The following is a 26,896-nucleotide window of genomic DNA, read 5'->3' as shown; positions in this document are numbered from 1 at the left end:
TATGCAGATTAAAGTCACGCTTATTTACAGATGTTTCTTTATCGTGTGCCTCTAATTTCTTGTTTGATGGCATTTCTGACATCAACCCTACAGTTTGGGGGTCTACATACAACACCCATTAACATTTTTTTCCTATTGGTATTTCTCAGTTTAACCCATACAGATTCCACATTGATCTAATGTCTATTCTCACTATTGCGCTGATTTCCTCTTTAACCAGCAATGGAGCTCCACCGCCATTTCTGTTTTGTCGGTCCTGCCTAAATACTGATGTTCAGTTACTATCCCTGGTCACCCTGCAGCAATGTCTCTGTCATTCCGATTATACACACCAGTTTACATCTATTTACACAATAGCACATGGCTAAATCGCTGGCTTTGAAAGCAGACCAAGGCAGGCCAGCAGCACGGTTCGATTCCCGTACCAGCCTCCCCGAACAGGCGCCGGAATGTGGCGACTAGGGGCTTTTCACAGTAACTTCATTTGCAGCCTACTTGTGACAATAAGCAGTTTTCATTTCATTTTCAATTCATCCATTATTGTGAATGCGCTGCTTGCTCGCTCCCTCTGTCCCCATATTCGCTCGCTCGTTCCCCTACCCCCACGCTCGCTCACTCACCCCGCCCCCATGCTCGCTCACTCACCCCCCCCCTCGCACCCCCCGCCCCAGCGTTCGCTCGCCCGACTGCTCGCCCGCACCCCCCGCCCCAGCGTTCGCTCGCCGCCGCCCCCCCGGCGCTTGCTCTCCCGCTCCCCCCCCCACCCTGGCGCTTGCTCTCCCGCTCCTTGTTGGATCAGATTTACATATTCTGCAATATTTTGCTCTGGACATATATTTTCCGTCCTTTAAGTGCTGTAGTTCCTCGCTTAAAGTTCTCATTGTGTTCTTGAAAAATGCAACTTCAAAGAAGCTTTGTTAAGCAAGTCAAAATTTCTTATTACAACTGTAGTGATCTCTGAATATCAATACACATGATCAATGTATGTAAAACTAGTACAGTCAATTCAATACTAGATGTCTCACTATCAGATGGTATTAGAAAGACTTTCCCGCTCTTTCCGAGAGTGTGCGCTTCAGGAGAGTGAACAGACAAGACATAGAATAGCTGGAGAGAGAGGTTATGTTATTTCATTATTAAATTGTATAGTTAGATATCTTTACTGTATTTTGTTTCTTTTACTAGTTGAATATTAAGTATAAGGGACTGACAAATATTATTTATATTATTCAATAAATTAGTTCATCTTTACAAGAAGACTATTGTTCATTTCATCAACTTGGCTTGTTCAAAGAATAATGTATCTATTACGTAAAGTAAGATAGCAATAAAAACTAGTTAGATTCTGTAGGACCTTTCTCATCATAAAAAAAAACACACATTAAAACATTAGATCCTGGAAGTAAAAATACTTTCCAATATAAAATTCCTATATTTGTAAATGAGGTCACTTTTAAAATAAATTAAAAATATAAAGGAAATACGCGGATTCTCAACCTCTCGGGCTCACCACAGTCAATCATGTGTCTCACTGAATTTCTCAGACCCTTGCTTTGAGCAAGAGCTTGCAAGATGAGCAGTGAGGGGCAAGAAGAACAGCTTTGAATTACAGGGTTGCAGAGTGAGCTGCAAGCTTGTGATGTGGCAAAAGAGAAGGTTGGCAGGTACCAGGAGGTTTGGTTACAGGGAGGGTTGGGGAGTAGGAAAGGCCGTTCCAAAATTATGCTGATCAGGTTAGGCAACCCTACTTTAGACCCAGCACCAGACACTTTACAACAAAACCTCTGATGCTAACGCAAATGCTAGCCCCATAACTGCCTGACACTTCACTTTCATGGGATGTGAGTGCTGTTGGCTTGGTCAGCATTTTTTTAAAAAATAATTTTTATTGGAATTTTTTACAGAAAATATAAAATATAACAACAAACAATGAATTGCAACAAAATAACCCATAACAACTGTAACACCCCCCAGACCGTATCAACGCATGTATCATATCCCCCCCCCCACCCCCCCAACCCCAACAAGAGAACTTAAAAATAAATGAAAATTAAATAAACAAACATAGTCATCCCCCCCCCCCCCCCCCCCCCCCCCCCCCCCCCCCCCCCCCCCCCCCCCCCCCCCCCCCCCCCCCCCCCCCCCCCCCCCCCCCCGGTTGCTGCTGCTACTGTCCCAGTACCCTATCGTTGAGCCAGAAAGTCGAGGAAAGGTTGCCGCTGCCTGAAGAACCCTTGTACCGATCCTCTCAGGGCGAATTTGACCTTCTCTAGCTTAATAAAACCCGCCATGTCATTGATCCAGGTCTCCACGCTTGGGGGCCTCGCATCCTTCCATTGCAGCAAAATCCTTCGCCGGGCTACTAGGGACGCAAAGGCCAGAACACAAGCCTCTTTCGCCTCCTGCACTCTCGGCTCCACCCCAACCCCAAAAATCGCGAGTCCCCATCCTGGCTTGACCTTGGATTCCACCACCCTTGACACCGTCCTCGCCACCCCCTTCCAGAACTCCTCCAGTACCGGGCATGCCCAGAACAGATGGGCATGGTTCGCTGGACTCCCCGAGCACCTGACACACCTGTCTTCACCCCCAAAGAACCTACTCATCCTCGTCCCGGTCATGTGGTCCCGGTGCAGCACCTTGAATTGGATGAGGCTAAGTCGCGCACACGAGGAGGAAGAATTAACCCCCTCCAGGGCATCAGCCCATGTCCCGTCTTCGATCTGTTCCCCCAGTTCCCCCTCCCACTTAGTTTTCAGCTCCTCTACTGACGCCTCCTCCACCTCCTGCATAACCTTGTAGATATCGGATATCTTCCCCTCTCCGACCCAGACCCCCGAAAGCACCCTGTCACTCACCCCCCTCGCGGGAAGCGAAGGGAATCCCTCCACCTGCCGTCTAGCAAATGCCTTTACCTGCAGATCCCTGAACATGTTTCCCGGGGGAGCCCAAATTTCTCCTCCAACTCCCGCAGGCTCGCAAACCTCCCATCAATAAACAGGTCCCTCAGCTGTCTGATGCCCGCTCTGTGCCAACCCTGAAATCCACCATCAGTGTTCCCCGGGACGAACCGATGGTTCACCCTTAACGGAGCCTCCATCGATCCCCCCACTTCTCCCCTATGTCACCTCCACTGCCCCCAAATCTTGAGGGTAGCCGCCACCACCGGACTCGTGGTATACCTCGTAGGAGGGAGCGGCCACTGCGCCGTTACCAGGGCCTCCAGGCTTGTATCTCCACAGGACGCCCTCTCCATCCGTTTCCATGCTGTCCCCTCCCCCTCCATTACCCACTTGCGCACCATCGACACATTGGCCGCCCAGTAGTACCCCGAGAGATTGGGTAACGCCAGCCCCCCCCCCCCCCATCTCTACCCCGCTCCAAGAAGAACCTCTTCACCCTCGGGGTCCCATGCGCCCAAACACAGCTCATGATGCTGCTGGTCACCCTTCTAAAAAAGGCCCTAGGGATAAAGATGGGCAAACACTGGAAGAGGAACAAGAACCGTCATTTTGACGGACTGCACTCGACCCGTCAACGGTAGCGGCACCAGGCCCCACCTTTTAAATTCCTCCTCCATCTGCTCCCCCAGCCTGGTAAAATTAAGCTAATGGAGTCCCCCAACTCCTGGCCACCTGCACCCCCAGGTATCTGAAACTCTTAAATGGGAGCCTCCCAATTCCCCCCTCCTGATCTCCCGGGTGTACTACAAATACCTCGCCCTTGCCTAAATTTAACTTACAGCCCGAGAAGCCCCCAAATTCCGCCAACAACTCCATCACCCCCGGCATTCCCCCTTCTGGGTCTGCCACATACAACAGCAGGTCGTCCGCATACAGCGATACACGATGTTCCTCCCCACCCCGCACCAGACCCCTCCATCTCCCTGACTCCCTCAATGCCATAGCCAGAGGTTCAATCACCAGTGCAAAGAGCAAGGGGGACAGGGGGCACCCCTGCCTGGTCCCACGGTAGAGCCTAAAGTACTCCGATCTCCTTCCATTTGTAACTACACTCGCCATAGGAGCCGCGTAGAGCAGCCTCACCCATTTGATGAATCCCTCCCCAAATCCAAACTGCTCCAGCACCTCCCACAGGTACCCCCACTCAACTCTATCAAATGCTTTCGCTGCATCCAGCGCCACCACTATCTCCGCCTCCCCCTCCACTGCCGACATCATGATAACATTTAGCAGTCTCTGCACATTCGTGTTGAGCTGCCATTCCTTGACAAATCCTGTCTGATCTTCGTGTATCACCCCTGGCACACAATCCTCTATCCTGGTGGCCAGGATCTTCGCCAGCAACTTGGCGTCAACATTGAGGAGCGAAATAGGCCTGTATGATCCACACTGCAAGGGGTCCTTATCCTTCTTCAGGATCAGAGAGATCAGTGCCTGTGACATCGTTGGGGCAAAGCCCCCTCCTCCCATGCCTCATTGAAGGCTCGCACCAACAGGGGACCCACCAGATCCGCATACTTTTTATAAAATTCCACCGGGAACCCGTCCGGCCCCGGGGCCTTACCTGACTCCATTTGTCCAATCCCCCTGACTAGCTCCTCCAACTCTATCGGCGCCCCCAGCCCCTCTACCAGCTCCTCTTGAACCCTTGGGAAACATAGCCTGTTCATGAAGCTCTCCATCCCCCCTCTCCCCATCGGAGGTTCCGACCGGTACAGTTCCTCGTAGAAATCCCTAAAGACCCCATTTACTTCTGTCCCCTTCTGCACTACATTCTCACCCCCATCCGTCACTCCACCAATTTCCCTAGCAGCATCTCGCCTGCGGAGCTGATGCGTCAACATCCTGCTCGCCTTCTCCCCATACTCATATACCGTGCCCTGCGCCCTCCTCCACTGTGTCTCCGCCTTTCTGGTGGTCAACAAGTCAAATTTGGCCTGCAAACTACGCCGTTCCCCCAGCAACCCCTCCTCCGGTGCCTCCGCGTATCTCCTGTCCACATCCAGGAGCTCCCCCACCAGTCTCTCCCTCTCCTTCCTCTCCCTCTTTTCCCTGTGGGCCCGGATGGAGATCAGCTCCCCCCGGATCACTGCTTTCAGAGTCTCCCGGACCTCCCCCGTGTTATTGGTATCAAGATACCCCTCAATACTTCTCCGGACTCTCCTTCACACCTCCTCATCAGCCAGCATCCCCACATCCAGGCGCCAGAGCGGGCGCTGGTCCCGCGCCTCCGCCATTTCCAGATCAACCCAGTGCGGAGCATGGTCTGAAATCGCTATGGCCGAGTACTCGGCATCCTGCACCCTCGAGATCAATCTTCTGCTCAGGACGAAAAAATCTATTCGTGAATAAACCCTATGGACATGAGAGAAAAAGGAATACTCCCGCGCCATCGGTCTCCCAATCCTCCTGGGATCCACCCCTCCCATCTGGTCCATAAACCCCCTCAGCACTTTGGCCGCCGCCGGTCTCCTACCCGTCCTTGAACTGGACCGGTCCAGTGGGGGATCCAGCACTGTGTTAAAGTCTCCCCCCATGATCAGGCCCCCTGCCTCCAGGTCTGGAATGCGGCCCAACAAGCGCCTCATGAAGCCAGCATCATCCCAATTCGGGGCATATACATTAACCAGCACCACCTTCTCTCCCTGCAGCCTACCCTTCACCATAATATATCTGCCCTCCTTGTCCGACACCACCTCAGTGCCTCGAATGCCACCCTCTTCCCCACCAGAATCGCCACTCCCCCGGTTCTTCGCGTCCAATCCTGAGTGAAAAACCTGCCCCACCCACCCCTTCCTCAGACGAACCTGGTCCGCCACCTTCAAGTGGGTCTCCTGGAGCATAGCCACGTCCGCCTTCAACCCCTTCTGATGGACTTGAGGTTGTTTTCGTTAGAGAGAAGAAGGTTAAGAGGTGACCTAATAGAGGCATACAAAATGATCAGAGGGTTAGATAGGGTGGACAGCGAGAGCCTTCTCCCGCGGATGGAGGTGGCTATCACGAGGGGACATAGCCTTAAATTGAGGGGTAATAGATATAGGACAGAGGTCAGAGGTGGGTTTTTTACGCAAAGAGTGGTGAGGCCGTGGAATGCCCTACCTGCAACAGTAGTGAACTCGCCAACATTGAGGGCATTTAAAAGTTTATTGGATAAGCATATGGATGATAAGGGCATAGTGCAGGTTAGATGGCCTTTAGTTTTTTTCTATGTCGGTGCAACATTGAGGGCCGAAGGGCCTGTACTGCGCTGTATCGTTCTATGTTCTATGAGAAAATACCCTAGTTCTCTTAACCAGCCCATTCAGCCCCCTCACGTTCCAGGTAATCAGCCGGATCAGAGGGCAACCTGCCCCCCTCCCCCGCCGGCTCGCCATAGCTTATCGACTGCTCGCCCCAGTCCAGCTCTTCCCGCCCGACCCGTTCCCCATGGCGATGACGCCTCTCCTCTACCCGCCTGGCCCACACCAGCTCCTTCCTGACCATTCCAGCAGCAACCCGGTATCTCCTCCTCCTCTAGGACCCCTCCTAGCCGCGACGCACCCTCCATGGTACTTCCGTGAGTCAGCTGACTTCTGCTGACCCCGGCAGCTCCCGCCAAAACCCATCCCCTCCCGGCATGGGGTCATCCCCCTCTTGCCACACCTCCTTGGCACCGCTTCAGCGCGGGAAAGAAAACCAGTAGAGGCCACGCCCCCACCGCCAGCTCCGCCCCCCCATGCCCCGCGGTGCGGGAACATAAGAACATAAGAACTAGGAGCAGGAGTAGGCCATCTGGCCCCTCGAGCCTGCTCCGCCATTCAATTAGATCATGGCTGATCTTTTGTGGACTCAGCTCCACTTTCCGGCCCGAACACCATAACCCTTAATCCCTTTATTCTTCAAAAAACTATCTATCTTTACCTTAAAAACATGTAATGAAGGAGCCTCAACTGCTTCACTGGGCAAGGAATTCCATAGATTCACAACCCTTTGGGTGAAGCAGTTCCTCCTAAACTCAGTCCTAAATCTACTTCCCCTTATTTTGAGGCTATGCCCCCTAGTTCTGCTGTCACCCGCCAGTGGAAACAACCTGCCCGCATCTATCCTATCTATTCCCTTCATAATTTTAAATGTTTCTATAAGATCCCCCCTCATCCTTCTATCCTTAAGCATATGGGCGATAAGGGCATAGTGTAGGTTAGATGGCCTTTAGTTTTTTTTCATGTCGGTGCAACATTGAGGGCCGAAGGGCCTGTACTTCTAACTGTACGTCCTTCTAACCAGAGGAAAGCCCGCGCTTTCACACTGCCACACCCCACCCTTCTGACGCAGCTCCCCAAAATCCCGTTTCACCCCAACCCCCAGCCCCGTACAGAAGAGAACATATAAAATACAAACCCCCAACATTCCCCACATACCCCACACCCAACAAACAGACCCACCCGGAAACAGAGCAAAAAGAAAACCAGCATAAAAAACACACATGTCAAAGTTAAAGAACAGCAACAGCGAAAACAGCAACGGCCATAGTGTGCCCCCAGGCCCTAGCTCGAGTCCAGCTTCTCCGCCTGTACAAAGGCCCACGCCTCCTCCGGGGACTCGAAATAGTGGTGCCGGTCCTTGTATGTCACCCACAGGCGCGCAGGCTGCAGCATTCCAAATCTGACCTGCTTGGCATGCAGCACCGCCTTCGTCCGGTTGAACCCGACCCGCCGCTTAGCCACCTCTGCACTCCAGTCCTGGTAGATTCTCACTACCGAATTCTCCCACTTGCTGCTCCTCTCTTTCTTGGCCCAGCGCAGCACACACTCCCAGTTGCTGAATCGATGGAACCGCACCAGCACCGCCCTCGGGGGCTCATTTGCCTTAGGCCTCCTGGCCAGCACTCTATGTGCTCCCTCAAGCTCCAGGGGCAAATGGAAGGACCCCGCTCCCATCAACGAGCTCAACATCGTGGTCCCATACGCCGGGAGATCCGACCCCTCCAGCCCCTCCGCCAGGCCCAGGATCCTCAAATTCTTTCGCCTCGTGCGAACGTCCAGCTCCTCCAAGCGGTCTTGCCACTTTTTGTGAAGTGCCTCGTGCAACTCCACTTTCCCCACGAGGACCACGGCCTCCTCCCTCTCAGTGGCCTGCTGCTGCAGCTCCCGAATGGACGCCGCCTGGGTCCCAAGCAGCTTGTTGGTAGTCGCATTCAGGGAGTCCAGCAGCTCAGCCTTCAGCTCCGCAAAACAGCGCAGAAGAGAGGCCTGCTGCTCCTGCGCCCACTTCCACCAGTCCTCGGGTGTTCGGCCGGCCGCCATTTTGTCCTTCTTCCCCCGCTTTTCTTGGGGAGCTGCTGCAGCTTTTTCCTTTGCCCCACTCCGGGTGAGCACCATATATTATGGGGAATGCTCCTCTAGACACCTTCCCCCACCGGGATTTGTCGAAACAGCGCCGTTCGGGGCCCTCAAATCGGCCCAAAAGTCCTTAAGTAGCGGGAGCTGCCGAATGTGCGGCTGAGCTCCGCATAGCCGCAACCGGAAGTCCCCGGCTTGGTCAGCATTTATTGGCCATCCTTAATTGCCCTTGAGAATGTGGTGATGAGCTGCCTTTTTTTTTTATAAATTTAGATTACCCAATTATTTTTTCCAATTAAGGGGCAATTTAGTGTGGCCAATCCACCTACGCTGCACATTTTTGGGTTGTGGGGGCAAAACCCACGCAGACATGGGGAGAATGTGCAAACTCCACACGGACAATGACCCAGAGCCGGGATTGAACCTGGGACCTCAGGGCCATGAGGCAGCTGTGCTAACCACTAGGCCACCGTGCTGCCCGATGAGCTGCCTTCTTGAACCGCTGCAGTCCATTTGTGCAGGTATACCCAGAGGTGTTACGGAGGGAGTTCGAGGATTAAAGTGGGGTGGCTGAAAATTAGGGTATTACTGTATATTGGTTAAAAGTTTGTAATTCCAACTGATAATTGTGGATGTTCTATTCGAAGAAGGCTTGCAGCTGTTGAAGGAGAATTATCTGCTGCCAATTTCTCAGAGAAGTTAAAAGTGGGTGATAAACATGGTTCATATCCTGAGAGCAAATTAAAAAGCATAAAAGTTATTTAAATTGGATAGTGAAATTAAAATGCTAAAAATGAATGTCATGTATTACAATAGTGGTTAAATCTGTCAATTAAGAATTTAAAAATCTATGTTCATATCAGGTTAGGAAGATTAATAGTTTAAACAGTCGTCTCTGGAAAGAGATGATTAAATGCTGTGGAACATTTGCTTCCTGAGCTGCTTGTAATAATTAAATGTTTATTGATGTTCTCAGAAAACAATTATCTGCCAAAATGATCCAGTTCAGCTGCTTTTAAAAAAAATAATCAGATAGAACATGTCCAGTTCAAAACTCTGCCCATTGTTCCACTCAGATTTTAAACATAAGAACATAATAGTGGAAGCAGATGAATTGGTTCCTCAAGTCTGCTCCTCCATTCAATAAGATCGTGGTTGCTCTTATTGTGGCCTTAACTCCACTTTCTGCCTGCTCCCATAACCTTTGTCTCTCTTGCAGACCAAAAGTATTTCTAACTCAGCCTTGAATGTATTCAACGATTCCAGCCTCCACTACTCCCAGGTTTATAAAAAAGACATGCAGGTGATCAAGTGTCCTCTTTGTCATCTATTTGAGAAATAGCATTTTGAACTCCCAATAAGAAACAACAGTTTTCATTATTTAATTTTTATCTAGTTTTACCTGATTAAAACTTTTGAGGCTTTCTGGACAAGAACTACCAATATATTAAATATTCAGTACCAATAGTAATCAAGTGGTTGGTAATCGTAATGGTCAACCACTTACGTTGCCTGGGCGTATGTGGTATTGGCCCGTGGGCCAAATTCTTGCCTTCAGCAGCCAAAAGGAGAGAAGTTAGATAAAGTAATTTACACTGTCTATGGAGTTTGCACATTCTGGATAGCACTGCTGCCTCACAGCGCTGAGGACCCGGGTTCAATCCCGGCCCTGGATCACTGTCCGTGTGGAGTTAGCACATTCTCCCCGTGTCTGTGTGGGTCTCACCCCGACAACCCAATGATGTGCAGGGTGGGTGAATTGGCCACGCTAAATTGATCCTTAATTGGAATAAATGGCATTTTAAATGTATATTTAAAGAAAGATAAAGTAATTTGTTGAATCTGTGTTTTACATATCATTAAGGCTTTTGGCGGCTGGTTCATTGGCGAGGTAGCTACAGTGTGGTGCAGCGTATCAGATGTAGGATTTTTTTTTTAAAAGAGTGATCAATTATTTTTTTCCAATTGAGGGGTAATTTAGCGTGACCAATCCACCTACCCTGCACATCTTTTGGTTTTGTGAATGTGAGACCCACGCAGACACGGGGAGAATGTGCAAACACCACACGGACAGTGATCCGGGGCCAGGGATCTCAGCGCCGTGAGCTAACCACTGTGCCACCGTGCCACCCCGTGCAACGTATCAGTTGATCTGTTTCTGGGGCCTGCTTCTTCACCTTGCTTCATACTGATACCATGGATGAGCCATGATTAGCAATGCTTGGTCAACAAATTACACTACATGAAGAAAGAGAGGCATTCTAATGAAGGATGTGGAACAGTCTGAACCAGTGAACAGCCACTCCTAATTTGCAGTCCTGAAAGTAAAAAAGCCACTATAGAGAATGAGCAGATTTATGTGTTACTTCTTCAATCGAGTTCTTGAGTAATTTTGTTTTGCTTTCCTTCACCAGCTACACTTAGCAGCCCTGGCATCACTAAAAACAGACATAGTGGATCTCAATAAAAGACTCCAACATACAGAACGGGAGAGGGATGTGTTAGAAAAGAAGTTGGCAAAATCCCAGGTAAGTAAGGACAGTTTGAGGCTTTATGCTATAACATTGATTATTGTTCAGATCAACCAGATTATGGAGGCAACCATGCATAAAATGTGAAGATATTCAATTGTTTTCAGTGTGTGGTTAAAGAAATAGCTTTTGCAAGTCAAGGTGGTAGATTACAACATTTCTGCAGAGAATATATATGACCTTCCTCATGAAATGACATGCAGTTACTTTTAACTTCAGAATTTCTTTTGATAAAATGAAGGCTATTTAAAGAGAATCTCAGTGTTACTTTTTGTAAACCATGTTTTTGAACATGTAAAATTGATGTCTGTGTATATATACTATAAAAGCACAGTAAAATATGTAGGTGGAAAAACTGGGCACTGCTTCAGTGAGGGAATGGCTGGTTTGTGCTGAAGTACATTAAAAAACTTGTGTTGAAGCAAGTTGCTTCCAGAGGTGGGTGGGTGGCCTGGTAGGTCTTCCTCGTTGAATTGAACTTAACTGGGAAAGTGAATGTTGCTCGGTGAGGGAGGACAAGGAGGAGAGGAAGGACTTTCAACAGACGTCATCCACTAAGGGCCTTGAAGGGAACAATTCTTTTTCCTCACCTGAAGCGGGGATCAATGTTTGAAAGGCCTTCACTAACAAAGAACAAAGAAAATGACAGCACAGGAACAGGCCCTTCGGCCCTCCCAGCCTGCGCCAATCCAGATCCTTTATCTAAACCTGTCACCTATTTTCAAAGGATCTACTTCCCTCTGTTCCCCGCCTGTTCATATATCTGTCTAGATGCATCTTAAATGATGCTATCGTGGCCGCCTCTACCACCTCCGCTGGCAAAGCGTTCCAGGCACCCACCACCCTCTGCGTAAAAAAACTTCCCACGCACATCTCCCTTAAACTTTCCCCCTCTCACCTTGAAATCGTGACCCCTTGTAATTGACACCCCCACTCTTGGAAAAAGCTTGTTGCTATCCACCCTGCCCATACCTCTCATAATTTTGTAGACCTCAATTAAGTCCCCCCTCAACCTCCGTCTTTTCAACGAAAACAATCCTAATCTACTCAACCTTTCTTCATAGCTAGCACCCTCCATACCAGACAACATCCTGGTGAACCTCCTCTGCACCCTCTCTAAAGCATCCACATCCTTCTGGTAATGTGGTGACCAGAACTGCACGCAGTATTCCAAATATTGCCAAACCAAAGTCATATATAACTGTAACATGACCTGCCGACTCTTATACTCAATACCCCGTCCAATGAAGGCAAGCATGCTGTATACCTTCTTGACCACTCTATCGACCTGCGTTGCCACCTTCAGGGTACAATGGACCTGAACTCCCAGATCTCTCTGTACATTGACCGTATAGTCCGCTCTTGAAGTAGATCTTCCAAAATGCATCACCTCGCATTTGCCTGGATTGAATTCCATCTGCCATGTCTCTGCCCAACTCTCCAATCTATCTATATTTTGTTGTATTCTCTGACAGTCCTCCTTGCTATCTGCAACTCCACCAATCTTAGTATCATCTGCAAACTTGCTAATCAGACCACCTATACCTTCCTCCAGATCATTTATGTATATCACAAACAACAGTGGTCCGAGCACGGATCCCTCTGGAACACTACTAGTCACCCGTCTCCATTTTGAGACACTCCCTTGCACCACTACTCTCTGTCTCCTGTTGCCCAGCCAGTTCTTTATCCATCTAGCTAGTACACCCTGAACCCCAGATGACTTCACTTTTTCCATCGACCTGCCATGGGAAACTTTATCAAACGCCTTATTGAAGTCCATGTATGTGACATCAAAAGCCCTTCCCTCATCAATTAACTTTGTCACTAAAGAGGTGTGATTGAAATTTGCCAACAGTTGCAGCCCCAACAAATGCCCCCCCAAAACATCCACCATCCTGACTTGCAACTATATCACAATTTTTTCACTTGTCACTGTATTAAAGCATTGGAATGCTCTTCCTAACAGCACTGAGTGTGTACCTACACCACATGGATTGCAGCGATTCAAGAAGGCTGCTCAGCACAATCCTCAAGTGAAATTAGGGAGGACGATAAATGCTGGCCAAACCAGCAAGGCCCATAAAAGAACAAAAAATACTGTGACCTCCATGCAGAGCATGGTAAGCAGCTCTCAAATGTTATGTGTCTAACTCCTTCCAGACTGTTGCTGGAGATACAAGCAACAGTTTGCAGCATAGTGTTGAATGCATTGCTCCACACAAAGGCAGGGAATTTCATTGTATTCCCTTTTACTGAAGAGAAGCAGGCAGAACAAGCAAAAGAGTTTGCACGGATTTTAGTCATCCCATGTTGCAGAGTGCCATTGACTCCTGCACATTCTTCTTATTCATTCTTGATGTCAATGTCGCTGACAAGGCGAGCATGTATTATCCATCCCTTATTGCCCTTGATAACATGGTGGTGAGCCGCCGTCTTGAAGTTGTACAATGCATGTTATGTCTATACCCCAATGCTGTTAAGGAGGGGTTCTACAATTTTGACCCAGTGACTGTGAGAATCAACTATATAGTTCAGGATGGTGTGTGGCTTGGAGGGGAACTTCGCAGTTGACGGTGTTACCATGCACCTGCTACCCTTGTGCTTGTAGGTGGATAGAGGTTATGGATTCAGAAGGTGCTGTCAAAGGAGCCTTGACTACTTGCTGCAGTGCATTTTTAATATACCACAGCATTTGTGCCAGAGGTGGAGGGGGTAGATGTTTATGTGTTTGATATAGCCAAGGATTCAAGAATAATTAGGTGAAACGCTCATGGGAAATGCATTTCCAGTTTACATGTGCCTCATGAACAGAAGAAACACACCGGGGAAAAGAAAATGGAGGACCAGATACAAGAAGGCAAATATCATAAACATCCCTTTCTGCCTGGACTTTACATGATGAAACAATGGTCGTGATCCCAGTAATATCAATCCCATCTCCCAATTCACTAATAGTCCCACCATATTCTTCTTTCCTTCATTTCTGGTCATCACATTGTTCTCTTTCTGACGATGCAAAAATATACACACCCAGAAAATCCACAATTCAATCTAAATTTATCAATTCAGTTGTTCAGCAATGTCTCATGGCACTGAGATCCCAGGGTCGATCCTGGCCCTGGGTCACTGTACGTGTGGAGTTTGCACATTCTCCCTGTGTTTGCGTGGGTTTCACCCCCACAACCCAAAGATGTGCAGGGTGGGTGGTTTGGCCACACTTTAAAAAAAAAAATGAATTGGGTACTCTAAATTTTTTTTTAAAATTCAGTTGTGACCACACATGCAAATATAAGTTAACCATTCATGTGTAATCTATTCATGCCCTTCCTCTACTACTGCTCCAGTGAGGTGCTTCACCAGTGGCCACAGCATGGTTAATGGAAGTCTGCTGAAAAGCCTTCTGTGAAAAGCCCCTTGTCGCCACACTCCGGCCCCTGTTCGGGTACACTGAGCTAGAATTCAGAATGTCCAATTCACCTAACAGCGTGTCGTTCGGTACTTGTGGGAGGAAACTGGAGCACCCGGAGGAAACCCACACAGACACAGTGTACGTGGAGATTCCGCACAGACCTTGACCCAAGCCGGGAATCGAACCTGGGACCCTGGTGCTGTGAAACAACGGTGTTACCATGCCACCCCTAAGGAAACGGCGACTAGGGGCTTTTCACAGTAACTTCATTTGAAGCCTACTTGTGACAATAAGCGATTTTCATTTTCATTTTCTGGGCTGCTTAAATTGAACCTGGCTACTTGAAAGACAACCATAAGAACAGTAGTGGAATGACGGGCACCTTTTCTCCTGTGAGAGAAAAGTAAATTTGTGCTTCATGAAACCGTGCAAAGTTACTGGGTTGGCACCTCGGTAATCCCAGCAACGTGTTGAAGAATAGATTGATAGATTTCTGTGATCCTCTATGAACAGTAGCATCCATACCTGTGATAGCAACAGTCAAGCTTCTATTGCAGTTTCAGCACCTTCCATCAAAAGATCAGAGTGACATGGGGAGGTGGCTTAGTGGTATTATTGCTGGACTACTTATCCAGAGACCCAGGTTAAGATCTGGGAACCCAAGTGCGAATCCCACCACGGCAGATGGTGGAATGTAAACTCAATAAAATATCTGGAACTAAAAGTCCATGAAACCATTGTCAGAAAAACCCATCTGGTTCACTAATGTCCTTTACGGAAGGAAATCTGCCATCCTTACCTGGTCTGGCGTACATGTGACTCCAGACCCACAGCAATGTGGTTGACTCTTAAATGCCCTCTGAAATGGCCTTGCAAGCCACTCCCTTGTATTCAACCACTACGAAAGCACAAAAATGTAATGAAACCGGACGGACCACCTGTCATCGAACCAGGCACCGGAAATAACAACGGCAAACCCAGCGCTGTCGACCCTGCAAAGTCCTCCTTACTAATATCTGGGGGCTTGTGCCAAAGTTGGGAGAGCTTTCTCACAGACTTGTCAAGCAACAACCTGAAATAGTCATACTCACAGAATCATACCTTACAGACAATGTCTAGACATCACCATTCCTGGGTATGTCCTGTCTCACTGGCAGGACAGGCCCAGCACAGGTGGCAGCACAGTGGTATAAGTCAGGGGGAGTTGCCCTGGGAGTCCTCAGCATTGACTCTGGGCCCATGAAGCCTCATGGCTTCAGGTTAACCATGGACAAGGAAACCTCCTGCTGATTATCACTACTGGCCACCATCAGCTGATGAATCAGTACTCCTCCATGTTGAGCACCACTTTGAGGAGGCCTGAGGGTGGCAAGGGTGCAGAATATACTCTGGGTGGGGGACTTCAGTGTCCATCACCAAAGTGGCTTGGTAGTACCACCACAAACCAAGCTGTCCTAAAGGACATAGCTGCTCGACTGGGACTCTAGCAGGTGGTGAAGGATCCAACAAGAATGAAAAACATACTTGACCTCATCCTCCCCAATCTGTCTGCTGCAGATGCATCTGTCCATGACAGTATCGGTAGAAGTGACCACCGCACATTCCTTGTGGAGACAAAGTCCTGTCTTCACACTGAGAATACCCTCCATCGTGTTGTGTGGCACTACCTCCATGCGAAATGTGAGAGACTTTGAACAGATGTACCAACTCGAGACTGGGCATCCATGAGGCGCTGTGGGCCATCAGCAGAATTGTATTCAACCAAAATCTGCAACCTCATGGCCCAACATATATCCCACTCTACCATTAGCACCAAGCCGGGGATCAGCCTGGTTGTGTGAAGGGTGAAGGAGAGCATGCCAGAAGCAATATCAGCATACCAATAAATGAGGTGTCGACCTGGTGAAGCTACAACACAGGACTACTTGTGTGCCAAACAGCATAAGCAGCAAATTATAGGCGGAGCTAAATGATTCCACTTCGAACGCATTAGACCTAAGCTCAGCATTCCTGCCATGTCAAGCCATGAATGGTGGTGTACAATTAAAGAACTCACCGGCGGAGGAGGCTCCACAAATATTGCCAACCTCAGTGATGGAGGAGCCCAGCACATATATGCAAAAGACAAGGCTGAGGCATTCCCAATAATCTTTAGCCAGAATTGCTGAATGGATGATCAATGTCCTCCGGAGGTCCCCAGCATCACAGATGTCAATCTTTAGCCAATACAATTCACTCCCCGTGATATCAAGAAACGGCTGAAGACACTGGATACCACAAAGGCTATGGACCCCGACGATATTCCAGAAGTAGTACTGAAGACTTGTGCTCCGGAACTTGCTACAACCCCTAGCCAAGCTGTTCCAGTATAGCTACAATACTGGCAATGTGGAAAATTGTCCAAGTGTGTCCTGTACACAAGAAGCAAGACAAATCCAACTCAATCAATTACTGCCCTATCAGTCTAATCTCCATCATCAGCAAAGTGATGAAAGGAGTCATCAACAGTACTATCAAACGACACTTACTTAGCAATAACCTGCTCACGGATGCTCAGTTTGAGTTACGCCAGGGTCACTCAGCTCCTGACCTCATTGTAGCCTTGGTTCAAACATGGACAAAAGAGCTGAATGCCAGAGGTGACGTGACAAGCATTTGACTCAGTATGGCATCAAGGGGCCCTAGCTAAACTGTAGCCAATGGGAATCGGGGAAAACTCTCTTATAATCTTTATTGTCACAAGTAGGCTTACGTTGAGGACTTCCGGTTGCGGCTATGCGGAGCTAAGCCGCACGTTCGGCAGCTCCCGCTACTTAAGGACTTTTGGGCCGATTTGAGGGCCCCGAACGGCGCTGTTTCGACGAATCCCGGTGGGGGAAGGTGTCTAGAGGAGCATTCCCCATAATATATGGTGCTCACCCGGAGTGGGGCAAAGGAAAAAGCTGCAGCAGCTCCCCAAGAAAAGCGGGGGAAGAAGAACAAAATGGCGGCCGGCCGAACACTCGAGGACTGGTGGAAGTGGGCGCAGGAGCAGCAGGCCTCTCTTCTGCGCTGTTTTGCGGAGCTGAAGGCTGAGCTGCTGGACTCCCTGAATGCGACTACCAACAAGCTGCTTGGGACCCAGGCGGCCCAGGAGGCATCCATTCGGGAGTTGCAGCAGCAGGCCGCTGAGAGGGAGGAGGAGGCCGTGGTCCTCGTGGGGAAAGTGGAGTTGCACGAGGCACTTCATAAAAAGTGGCAAGACTGCTTGGAGGAGCTGGACGTTCGCACGAGACGAAAGAATTTGAGGATCCTGGGCCTGGCGGAGGGGCTTGAGGGGTCGGAACTCCCGGCGTATGTGACCACGATGTTGAGCTCGTTGATGGGAGCGGGGTCCTTCCATTTGCCCCTGGAGCTTGAGGGAGCACATAGAGTGCTGGCCAGGAGGCCTAAGGCAAATGAGCCCCCGAGGGCGGTGCTGGTGCGGTTCCATCGATTCAGCGACCAGGAGTGTGTGCTGCGCTGGGCCAAGAAAGAGAGGAGCAGCAAGTGGGAGAATTTGGTAGTGAGAATCTACCAGGACTGGAGTGCGGAGGTGGCTAAGCGGCGGGCCGGGTTCAACCGGACGAAGGCGGTGCTGCATGCCAAGCAGGTCAGATTTGGAATACTGCAGCCTGCGCGCCTGTGGGTGACATACAAGGACCGGCACCACTACTTCGAGCCCCGGAGGAAGCGTGGGCCTTTGTACAGGCGGAGAAGCTGGACTCGAACTAGGGCCTGGGGACACACTATGGCCGTTGCTGTTTTCGCTGTTGCTGTTCTTTAACTTTGACGTGTGTTTTTTATGCTGGTTTTCTTATTGCTCTGTTTCTGGGTGGGTCTGTTTGTTGGGTGTGGGGTATGTGGGGAATGTTGGGGGTTTGTATTTTATATGTTCTCTTCTGTACGGGGCTGGGGGTTGGGGTGAAACTGGATTTTGGGGAGCTGCGTCAGAAGGGTGGGGTGTGGCAGTGTGAAAGCGCGGGCTTTCCTCTGGTTTCCCGCGCCGCGGGGCAGGGTGGGCAGAGCTGGCGGTGGGGGCGTGGCCTCTACTGGTTTTCTTTCCCGCGCTGAAGCGGTGCCAAGGAGGTGTGGCAAGAGGGGGATGACCCCATGCTGGGTGGGGATGGGTTTTGGCGGGAGCTCGCGGAAGTGCCATGGAGGGTGCGTCGCGGCTAGGAGGGGTCCTAGCCTTGGGGGGGGGGGGGGGGATACTCAGGATTGGATGCGAAGAACCGGGGGGTGGCGATTCTGGTGGGGAAGAGGGTGGCGTTCGAGGCGGCTGAGGTGGTGTCGGACAAGGAGGGCAGATATATTAAGGTGAAGGGTAGGCTGCAGGGAGAGAAGGTGGTGCTGCTTAATGTATATGCTCCGAATTGGGATGATGCTGGCTTCATGAGGCGATTGTTGGGCCGCATCCCGGACCTGGAGGCAGGGGGCCTGATCATGGGGGGAGACTTTAACACAGTGCTGGATCCCCCACTGGACCGGTCCAGTTCAAGGACGGGTAGGAGACCGGCGGCGGCCAAAGTACTGAGGGGATTCATGGACCAGATGGGAGGGGTGGATCCCTGGGGGTTTGGGAGACCGAGAGCGCGAGAGTATTCCTTTTTCTCTCACGTCCGTAGGGTTTATTCTCGAATGGATTTTTTCGTCCTGAGCAGGGGATTGATCTCGAGGGTGCAGGATGCCGAGTGTTCGGCCATAGCGATTTCAGACCATGCCCCGCACTGGGTTGATCTGGAGATGGTGGAGTCGCGGGACCAGCGCCCGCTCTGGCGCCTGGATGTGGGGATGCTGGCTGATGAGGAGGTGTGTAGGAGGGTCCGGAGAAGTATTGAGAGGTATCTTGATGCCAATGACACGGGGGAGGTCCGGGTGGGGAAGGACTGGGAGGCTCTGAAAGCAATGATCCGGGGGGAGCTGATCTCCATCCGGGCCCACAGGGAAAGGAGGGAGAGGAAGGAGAGGGAGAGACTGGTGGGGGAGCTCCTGGATGTGGACAGGAGATACGCGGAGGCACCGGAGGAGGGGTTGCTGGGGAAACGGCGTAGTTTGCAGGCCAAATTTGACTTGTTGACCACCAGAAAGGCGGAGATACAGTGGAGGAGGGCGCAGGGCGCGGTATACGAGTATGGGGAGAAGGCGAGCAGGATGTTGGCGCATCAGCTCCGCAGGCAAGATGCGGCTAGGGAAATTGGTGGAGTGACGGATAGGGGTGGGAATGTAGTGCAGAAGGGGACAGAAGTAAATGGGGTCTTTAGGGACTTCTACGAGGAACTGTACCGGTCGGAACCTCCGATGGGGAGAGGGGGGATGGAGAGCTTCATGAACAGGCTATGTTTCCCAAGGGTTCAGGAGGAGCTGGTAGAGGGGCTGGGGGCGCAGATAGAGTTGGAGGAGCTAGTCAGGGGGATTGGACAAATGCAGCCAGGTAAGGCCCTGGGGCCGGACGGGTTCCCGGTGGAATTTTATAAAAAGTATGCGGATCTGGTGGGCCCCCTGTTGGTGCGAGCCTTCAATTAGGCATGGGGGGGGGGGGGGGGGGGGGAACGATGTCGCGGGCACTGGTCTCTCTGATCCTAAAGCGGGATAAGGACCCCTTGCAGTGTGGATCATACAGGCCTATTTCGCTCCTCAATGTTGACGCCAAGTTGCTGGCGAAGATCCTGGCCACCAGGATAGAGGATTGTGTGCCAGGGGTGATACACGAAGATCAGACAGGATTTGTCATGGGACGGCAGCTCAACACGAATGTGCGGAGACTGCTAAATGTTATCATGATGCTGGCAGTGGAGGGGGAGGCGGAGATAGTGGTGGCGCTGGATGCAGAGAAAGCGTTTGATAGAGTTGAGCGGGGGTACCTGTGGGAGGTGCTGGAGCGGTTCGGATTTGGGGAGGGATTCATCAAATGGGTGAGGCTGCTCTACGCGGCTCCTATGGCGAGTGTAGTTACAAATGGAAGGAGATCGGAGTACTTTGGGCTCTACCGTGGGACCAGGCAGGGGTGCCCCCTGTCCCCCTTGCTCTTTGCACTTGCGATTGAACCTCTGGCTATGGCGTTGAGGGAGTCAGGGAGATGGAGGGGCCTGGTGTGGGGTGGGGAGGAACATCGGGTATCGCTGTAAGCGGACGACCTGCTGCTGTATGTGGCGGACCCAGAAGGGGGAATGCCGGGGGTGATGGAGCTGATGGCGGAATCTGGGGGCTTCTCGTGCTATAAGTTAAATTTAGGCAAGAGCGAGGTATTTGTAGTACACCCGGGAGATCAGGAGGAGGGAATTGGGAGGCTCCCGTTTAAGAGGCCAGTGAAGAGTTTCAGATATCTGGGGGTGCAGGTGGCCAGGAGTTGGGGGACTCCATAAGCTTAATTTTACCAGGCTGGTGGAGCAGATGGAGGAGGAATTTAAAAGGTGGGACCTGGTGCCGCTATCATTGGCGGGTAGAGTGCAGTCCGTCAAAATGCCGGTTCTCCCGAGGTTCTTGTTCCTCTTCCAGTGTTTGCCCATCTTTATCCCTAGGGCCTTTTTTAGAAAGGTGACCAGCAGCATCATGAGCTTTGTTTGGGCGCATGGGACCCCGAGGGTGAAGAGGGTATTCTTGGAGCGGGGTAGAGATGGGGGGGGGCTGGTGTTACCCAATCTCTCGGGGTACTACTGGGCGGCCAATGTGTCGATGGTGCTCAAGTGGGTGATGGAGGGGGAGGGGACAGCATGGAAACGGATGGAGAGGGCGTCCTGTGGAGATACAAGCCTGGGGGCCCTGGTAACGGCGCCGTGGCCGCTCCCTCCTACGAGGTATACCACGAGTCCGGTGGTGGCGGCTACCCTCAAGATTTGGGGGCAGTGGAGGTGACATAGGGGAGAAGTGGGGGGCTCGATGGAGGCTCCGTTAAGGGGGAACCAAAGGTTCGTCCCGGGGAACATTGATGGGGGATTTCAGGGTTGGCACAGAGCGGGCATCAGACAGCTGAGGGACCTGTTTATGATGGGAGGTTTGTGAGACTGGGGGAGTTGGAGGAGAAATTTGGGCTCCCCCGGGAAACATGTTCAGGGATCTGCAGGTAAAGGCATTTGCTAGACGGCAGGTGGAGGGATTCCCTTCGCTTCCCGCGAGGGGGGTGAGTGACAGGGTGCTTTCGGGGGTCTGGGTCGGAGAGGGGAAGATATCCGATATCTACAAGGTTATGCAGGAGGTGGAGGAGGCGTCAGTAGAGGAGCTGAAAACTAAGTGGGAGGGGGAACTGGGGGAACAGATCGAAGACGGGACATGGGCTGATGCCCTGGACGGGGTTAATTCTTCCTCCTCGTGTGCGCGACTTAGCCTCATCCAATTCAAGGTGCTGCACCGGGCCCACATGACCGGGACGAGGATGAGTAGGTTCTTTGGGGGTGAAGACAGGTGTGTCAGGTGCTCGGGGAGTCCAGCGAACCATGCCCATATGTTCTGGGCATGCCCGGTACTGGAGGAGTTCTGGAAGGGGGTGGCGAGGACGGTGTCAAGGGTGGTGGGATCCAGGGTCAAGCCAGGATGGGGACTCGCGATTTTTGGGGTTGGGGTGGAGCCGGGAGTGCAGGAGGCGAAAGAGGCCGATGTTCTGGCCTTTGCGTCCCTCGTAGCCCGTCGAAGGATTTTGCTACAATGGAAGGATGCGAGGCCCCCAAGCGTGGAGACCTGGATTAATGACATGGCTGGTTTTATTAAGCTAGAGAAGGTCAAATTCGCCCTGAGAGGATCCGTACAAGGGTTCTTCCGGCGGTGGTAACCTTTCCTCGACTTTCTGGCTCAACGATAAGGTACTGGGACAGTAGCAGTAGCAACCCGGGGAAAAGGGGGAGGGAAAAGGGGGAGGGAAAAGGGGGGGGGACGACGACGATGACTATGTTTGTTTATTTAATTTTAATTTATTTTAAGTTCTCTTGTTGGGGTTGGGGGGCTGGGGGGGGGGGATATGATACATGCGTTGATACGGTCTGGGGGGTGTTACAGTTGTTATGGGTTATTTTGTTGCATTCCATTGTTTGTTATATTTTATATTTTCTGTAAAAAATTCCAATAAAAATTATTTTTTTTTAAAAAGTAGGCTTACGTTAACACTGCAATGAAGTTACTGTGAAAAGCCCCTAGTCGCCACATTCCGGCGCCTGTTCAAGTACACTGAGGGAGAATTCAGTGTCCAAATTACCTAACAGCTCGTCTTTCGGGACTAGTGTGAGGAAACCAGAGCACCTGGAGGGAACCCACGCAGACACTGGGAGAACATGCAGACTCCACACAGACAGTGACCCAAGCCAGGAATTGAACCGAGGACCCTGGAGCTGTGAAGCAACAGAGCCACCCACTGTGCTACCGTGCCACACTATGGCCCCTCCTCCTCCTTGTTTGCATTGGTGTTTAGAGCCTTTGGTCATCGCCCTGAGGTCTTCAGCTAGGTGGAGGGGGATAATGAGCGGAGGGTTGGAGCATTGGGTGTCCCTGTAGGCTGATGATCTCTTAACATGTGTAATGAACCAGGTTTCAACTATCGATGACATAATGAAGCTGTTGAAGAGCTTTGGCTCTTTTCCACGGTATAAGTTAAACCTGGAAAAAAGTGGCTGCTTCCCGGTTAATCCCCCGGGGAGGGGAGTGAATTTGGAGATGCTGCCGTTCCGGTTGGCTGGTTCCAACTTTAGGTATTTGGGGGTTCAGGTGGTCCGGGATTGGGCCCGGCTCTGTAGGCTGAACTGTTATGAGCTTTGTTGGTATGGTCAGCATCCATTAGCAGAGGTGGGATAATCTTCCTTTGTCCTTGGCGGGCAGAGTTAAGTCAGTCAGGATGAACATTTTGCCAAGATTTTTGTTATTGTCCCAGTGTTTGCTGTTTTTTCTTCCTAAATGTTTTTCTGAGCAGTCAAAAACTTGATCACGTCCTTATGGGTGTGCATGAGCATTCGAAGGTCAGATCTTCAGAGGGAAAGGCAGTCAGGGGGCTTGGCGTTGCCGAGCCTGATTTACTATTTTTGGATGGCGAATGCAGAGAAGGCGTTGGATTGGTATAGTGATCCAGGAGCCATGCGGGCGTAGATGAAATCAAAATCATGGAGAGGCCTGGCTTGACGGCCTCGCTCCTGTTCTCACCGGTGATAAATTATGCAAATCCAGTGGTTGCCTCCACCTTGATGATCTGGAGACAATTTCGGCAGCATTTTAAATTGGGGCTGTATCGAAGCTGGCTCCGATTTGTGTGAATCATATGTTTAAACCTGCGAGGTTGGATGCCACGTTCGGGGGTAGAAGGGAAAGAGGTTGGAAAGAAAGAGGGATCAGTTTCTGGAGGGGCGGGTTGTGAGTTTAGAGGAAATGTCATAGAAGTTTGACTTCTCGTGATCTGACTCGTTCAGATATTTACTTGTTCGAAATTTTGCGAAACAGATTTTCCCGACGGGCGGCGCCAACCTCGCTAATGAAATGGGTTCTTTCTGGTATCTGTGGGTGGGTTATGCTGGGGGACATAGTATTGATGGAGGGGGTTACGGCCAAGTGCGAAGAGAAGTTGAGGCCTGTGTCAGATGTGGATTGAGGCCCTGCAGCTTGTGTGTGAGGCTCGGCTTAATACAACTTAAATGAGTCGGTTCTTTGCAGGGGTGGAGGACAAGGGGCTGATTTAGCTCACTGGGCTAAATCGCTGGCTTTTAAAGCAGACCAAACAGGCCAGCAGCACGGTTCGATTCCCGTATCAGCCTCCCTGGACAGGCGCCAGAATGTGACGACTGGGGGCTTTTCACAGTAACTTCATTGAAGCCTACTCGTGACAATAAGCGATTTTCATTTTTCATTTCATTTCGAGTGCAGGCACTGCAGGGGTCTGGCCAACCATGTGCATATATTCTGGTCGTGTCCCAAGCTTATGGGATTCTCGGTCTCCTCCTTTAGCACTATGTCAGTTATGCTGAAAATTGAGCTAGAGCCTTGCCCCTTCGTGGCTAGATTTGGGGTGTCAGATTCGCCGGAGCTGCAGACAGGTGGTAGGGTCAATGTCCGAGCCTTCGCCTTGCTGATTGCCTGTATGCTCGCTGGGTGGGAGTACTGATGGGGTGGAGGTCAGTTTCTCCACTCAGTGCCTCTGTGTGGCTGGGAGATCTGATGGAGTTCCTGTACGTCAAGTCAAGTACAATGTGAGGGGAACAATTGAGGGGTTTTACCAGAGATGGCAGCTGTTTATTTTATATTTCAGAGCTGGTCACCGTTAGTTGTTAAAGGGGGAGGGGGGGATGAAAGGGGATGGGAAGGTTGTGTTTTTGGAGTGGTGGGGCTGAGGTATGAGGGTGTGGTAGGTGGGGTTGGGGGCTTTTATTCTGATTGGTTATGTTTTTTTTTTTTATTATGTATAAAATGAAAATAATTGAATAAAAAAATACATTTTTTAAATTCCTTTTTTCCTCAGACTCACATTGGCCATCTCTGACTCTTCACTTCCTTTCCCTTGACGTTTCCACCTCCAATTCTGGGGATAAACTATTAACCAAAGACCAATGTTCACTCTGTAACTCTTCTGATTCCCATAGCTACCTTGACTACACTTCCTCATATCATGTGTCCTGTAAGGACTCAATTCCATTCTCTCATTCTCTTCATATATGTCACTGTTACATACGCCTGGTTAGCTCGCAACAGTGGCTAAGAGACTGGACCAGATGCCATAATTTTGTTAAGTTTTAAGACGGTGCGGAAATATCGATTCATTCCAGGAGTGATAATATCAGAAATAGGGCGTGGCTATTTTATAAACAAACTTTATTAAAACAAAATAAAATAAAATGGTGTTTAGGTCTTTACACTGGATAAAAGCAAATTACTGCGGATGCTGGAATCTGAAACGAAAGGGACAATGCTGGAAAATCTCAGCAGGTCTGGCAGCATCTGTAGGGAGAGAAAAGAGCTAACATTTCGAGTCCGATGACCTGAGAGGTTATGAAAGTTGCCACCGAGGCAGGCTTTGCAAAAGAGTTCTGAACAAATGTTTCTTTCAGGAAAAAAATTGCTTCATAAATGCAAGTATTGCCTTGGTCTGTCCATGTAAATGAATGAGAGCAGCATGGGTTATTTAAAGTGATGTTTAATGGGAACGAGTATATTGAGGTTACAAAATTGCAAGTATTCTGTTAGTGTTAGAGCTGAAGTAAAAACCTAAAACGAAAGGGACAATGCTGGAAAATCTCAGCAAGTCTGGCAGCATCTGTAGGGAGAGAAAAGAGCTAACGGTTAGAGTCCGATGATTCTTTGTCAAAGCTAACAGGCAGAGAGAGTGGGAAATATTTATACTGTGGAGTGAGAATGAAAGATGAGTCATAGCCACAGAAACCCAGGAAAACTTGGTGCTAATGGCAGTCCCCAGAGAGGACAAAAGATGTCATTGACAAAAGAGATCTAATAGAAACGTACAAGACAATGAATGGCTTGGATAGGATGGACGTAGGGAAGTTGTTTCCATTAGCAGGGGAGACTAGGACGCGGGGGCACAGCCTTAGAATAAAAGGGAGTCACTTTAGAACAGAGATGAGGAGAAATTTCTTCAGCCAGAGAGTGGTAGGTCTGTGGAATTCATTGCCACAGAGGGCGGTGGAGGCCGGGACATTGAGTGTCTTTAAGACAGAAATTGATAAATTCTTGATTTCTCGAGGAATTAAGGGCTATGGGGAGAGAGCGGGTAAATGGAGTTGAAATCAACCATGATTGAATGGTGGAGTGGACTCGATGGGCCAAATGGCCTTACTTCCACTCCTATGTCTTATGGTCTTATGTGCAAGGTCAAACAGCAGGGAAACTAACATCAGAGGATGAACTGTAGGTGGGGGGGGGGGGGGGGGGGGGGAAGCAAAGAGGAGAAAGGTGCAGGAGAGAAAGAAATGGTAAAAGACAGTTAAAATGAAATGAAAAAAAGTGGGTCGAGGTGGGGCTGATCATCTGAAGTTGTTGAATTCGATGTTCAGGCCGGAAGGCTGTAGCGTGCTTAACCGGAAGATGAGATGTTGTTCCTCCAGTTTGCGTTGCACTTCACTGGAACATTACAGCAGGCCAAGAACAGACATGTGGGCATGGGAAGCAGGGTCTTTTGTTAAAATGGCAAGCAACAGGAAGGTCAGGATCCTGAATGCGCACAGACCGAAGATGCTCAGCAAAGCGATCACCCAATCTGTGTTTGGTCTCTCCGATATAAAGGAGACCACATTGGGAGCAGCGAATGCAATAGACCAGATTGAAAGAGGTGCAAGTGAAACGCACTCACCTGGAATGAGTGTTTTGTGCCTGGAATGTGCCAGGCTCCGTGCGATCCATCTCCCGCGCCACTACCCTCGCCCCCTCCACTCCCTCCCAGAACAAGGATAGAGTCCCCCTCGTTCTCGCATTTCATCCCACCAGCCTCCGTATGCAAAGCATAATCTTCCACAATTTTCGCCAACTCCAGCGTGATGCCACCACCAAACACATTTTCCCTTCACTCCCTCTGTCAGCATCCCGCAGAGATCATTCCCTCCGAAACAATCTAGTCCACTCCTCCACCATACCCAGTACATCTCCCATCACCCATGGCACCTTCCCATGCAATCGCAGAAGGTGTAACACCTGCCCCTTTACCTCGTCCATGCTTAACATTCCAGGCCCAAAACACTA

The 26,896-nt window shown here is 50.2% G+C and overlaps 1 protein-coding gene across 1 annotated transcript in view; it reads left to right on the top strand.

Annotated features, from left to right (window-relative positions):
- LOC119970453 (colorectal mutant cancer protein-like) overlaps nt 1–26,896 on the top strand; it is a 306,036-nt gene that overhangs the window by 139,990 nt on the left and 139,150 nt on the right. The window contains 1 exon segment of the mRNA XM_038805079.1: nt 10,696–10,809. Within this exon segment, the coding sequence (XP_038661007.1) occupies nt 10,696–10,809 (114 nt within the window).

This window comes from Scyliorhinus canicula, chromosome 8 (genome assembly GCF_902713615.1).
Source record: "Scyliorhinus canicula chromosome 8, sScyCan1.1, whole genome shotgun sequence".
Lineage (NCBI taxonomy): Eukaryota > Metazoa > Chordata > Chondrichthyes > Carcharhiniformes > Scyliorhinidae > Scyliorhinus > Scyliorhinus canicula.
Note: the sequence above shows the minus strand (reverse complement) of the source record. Positions and strands in the feature narration are given on the sequence as shown.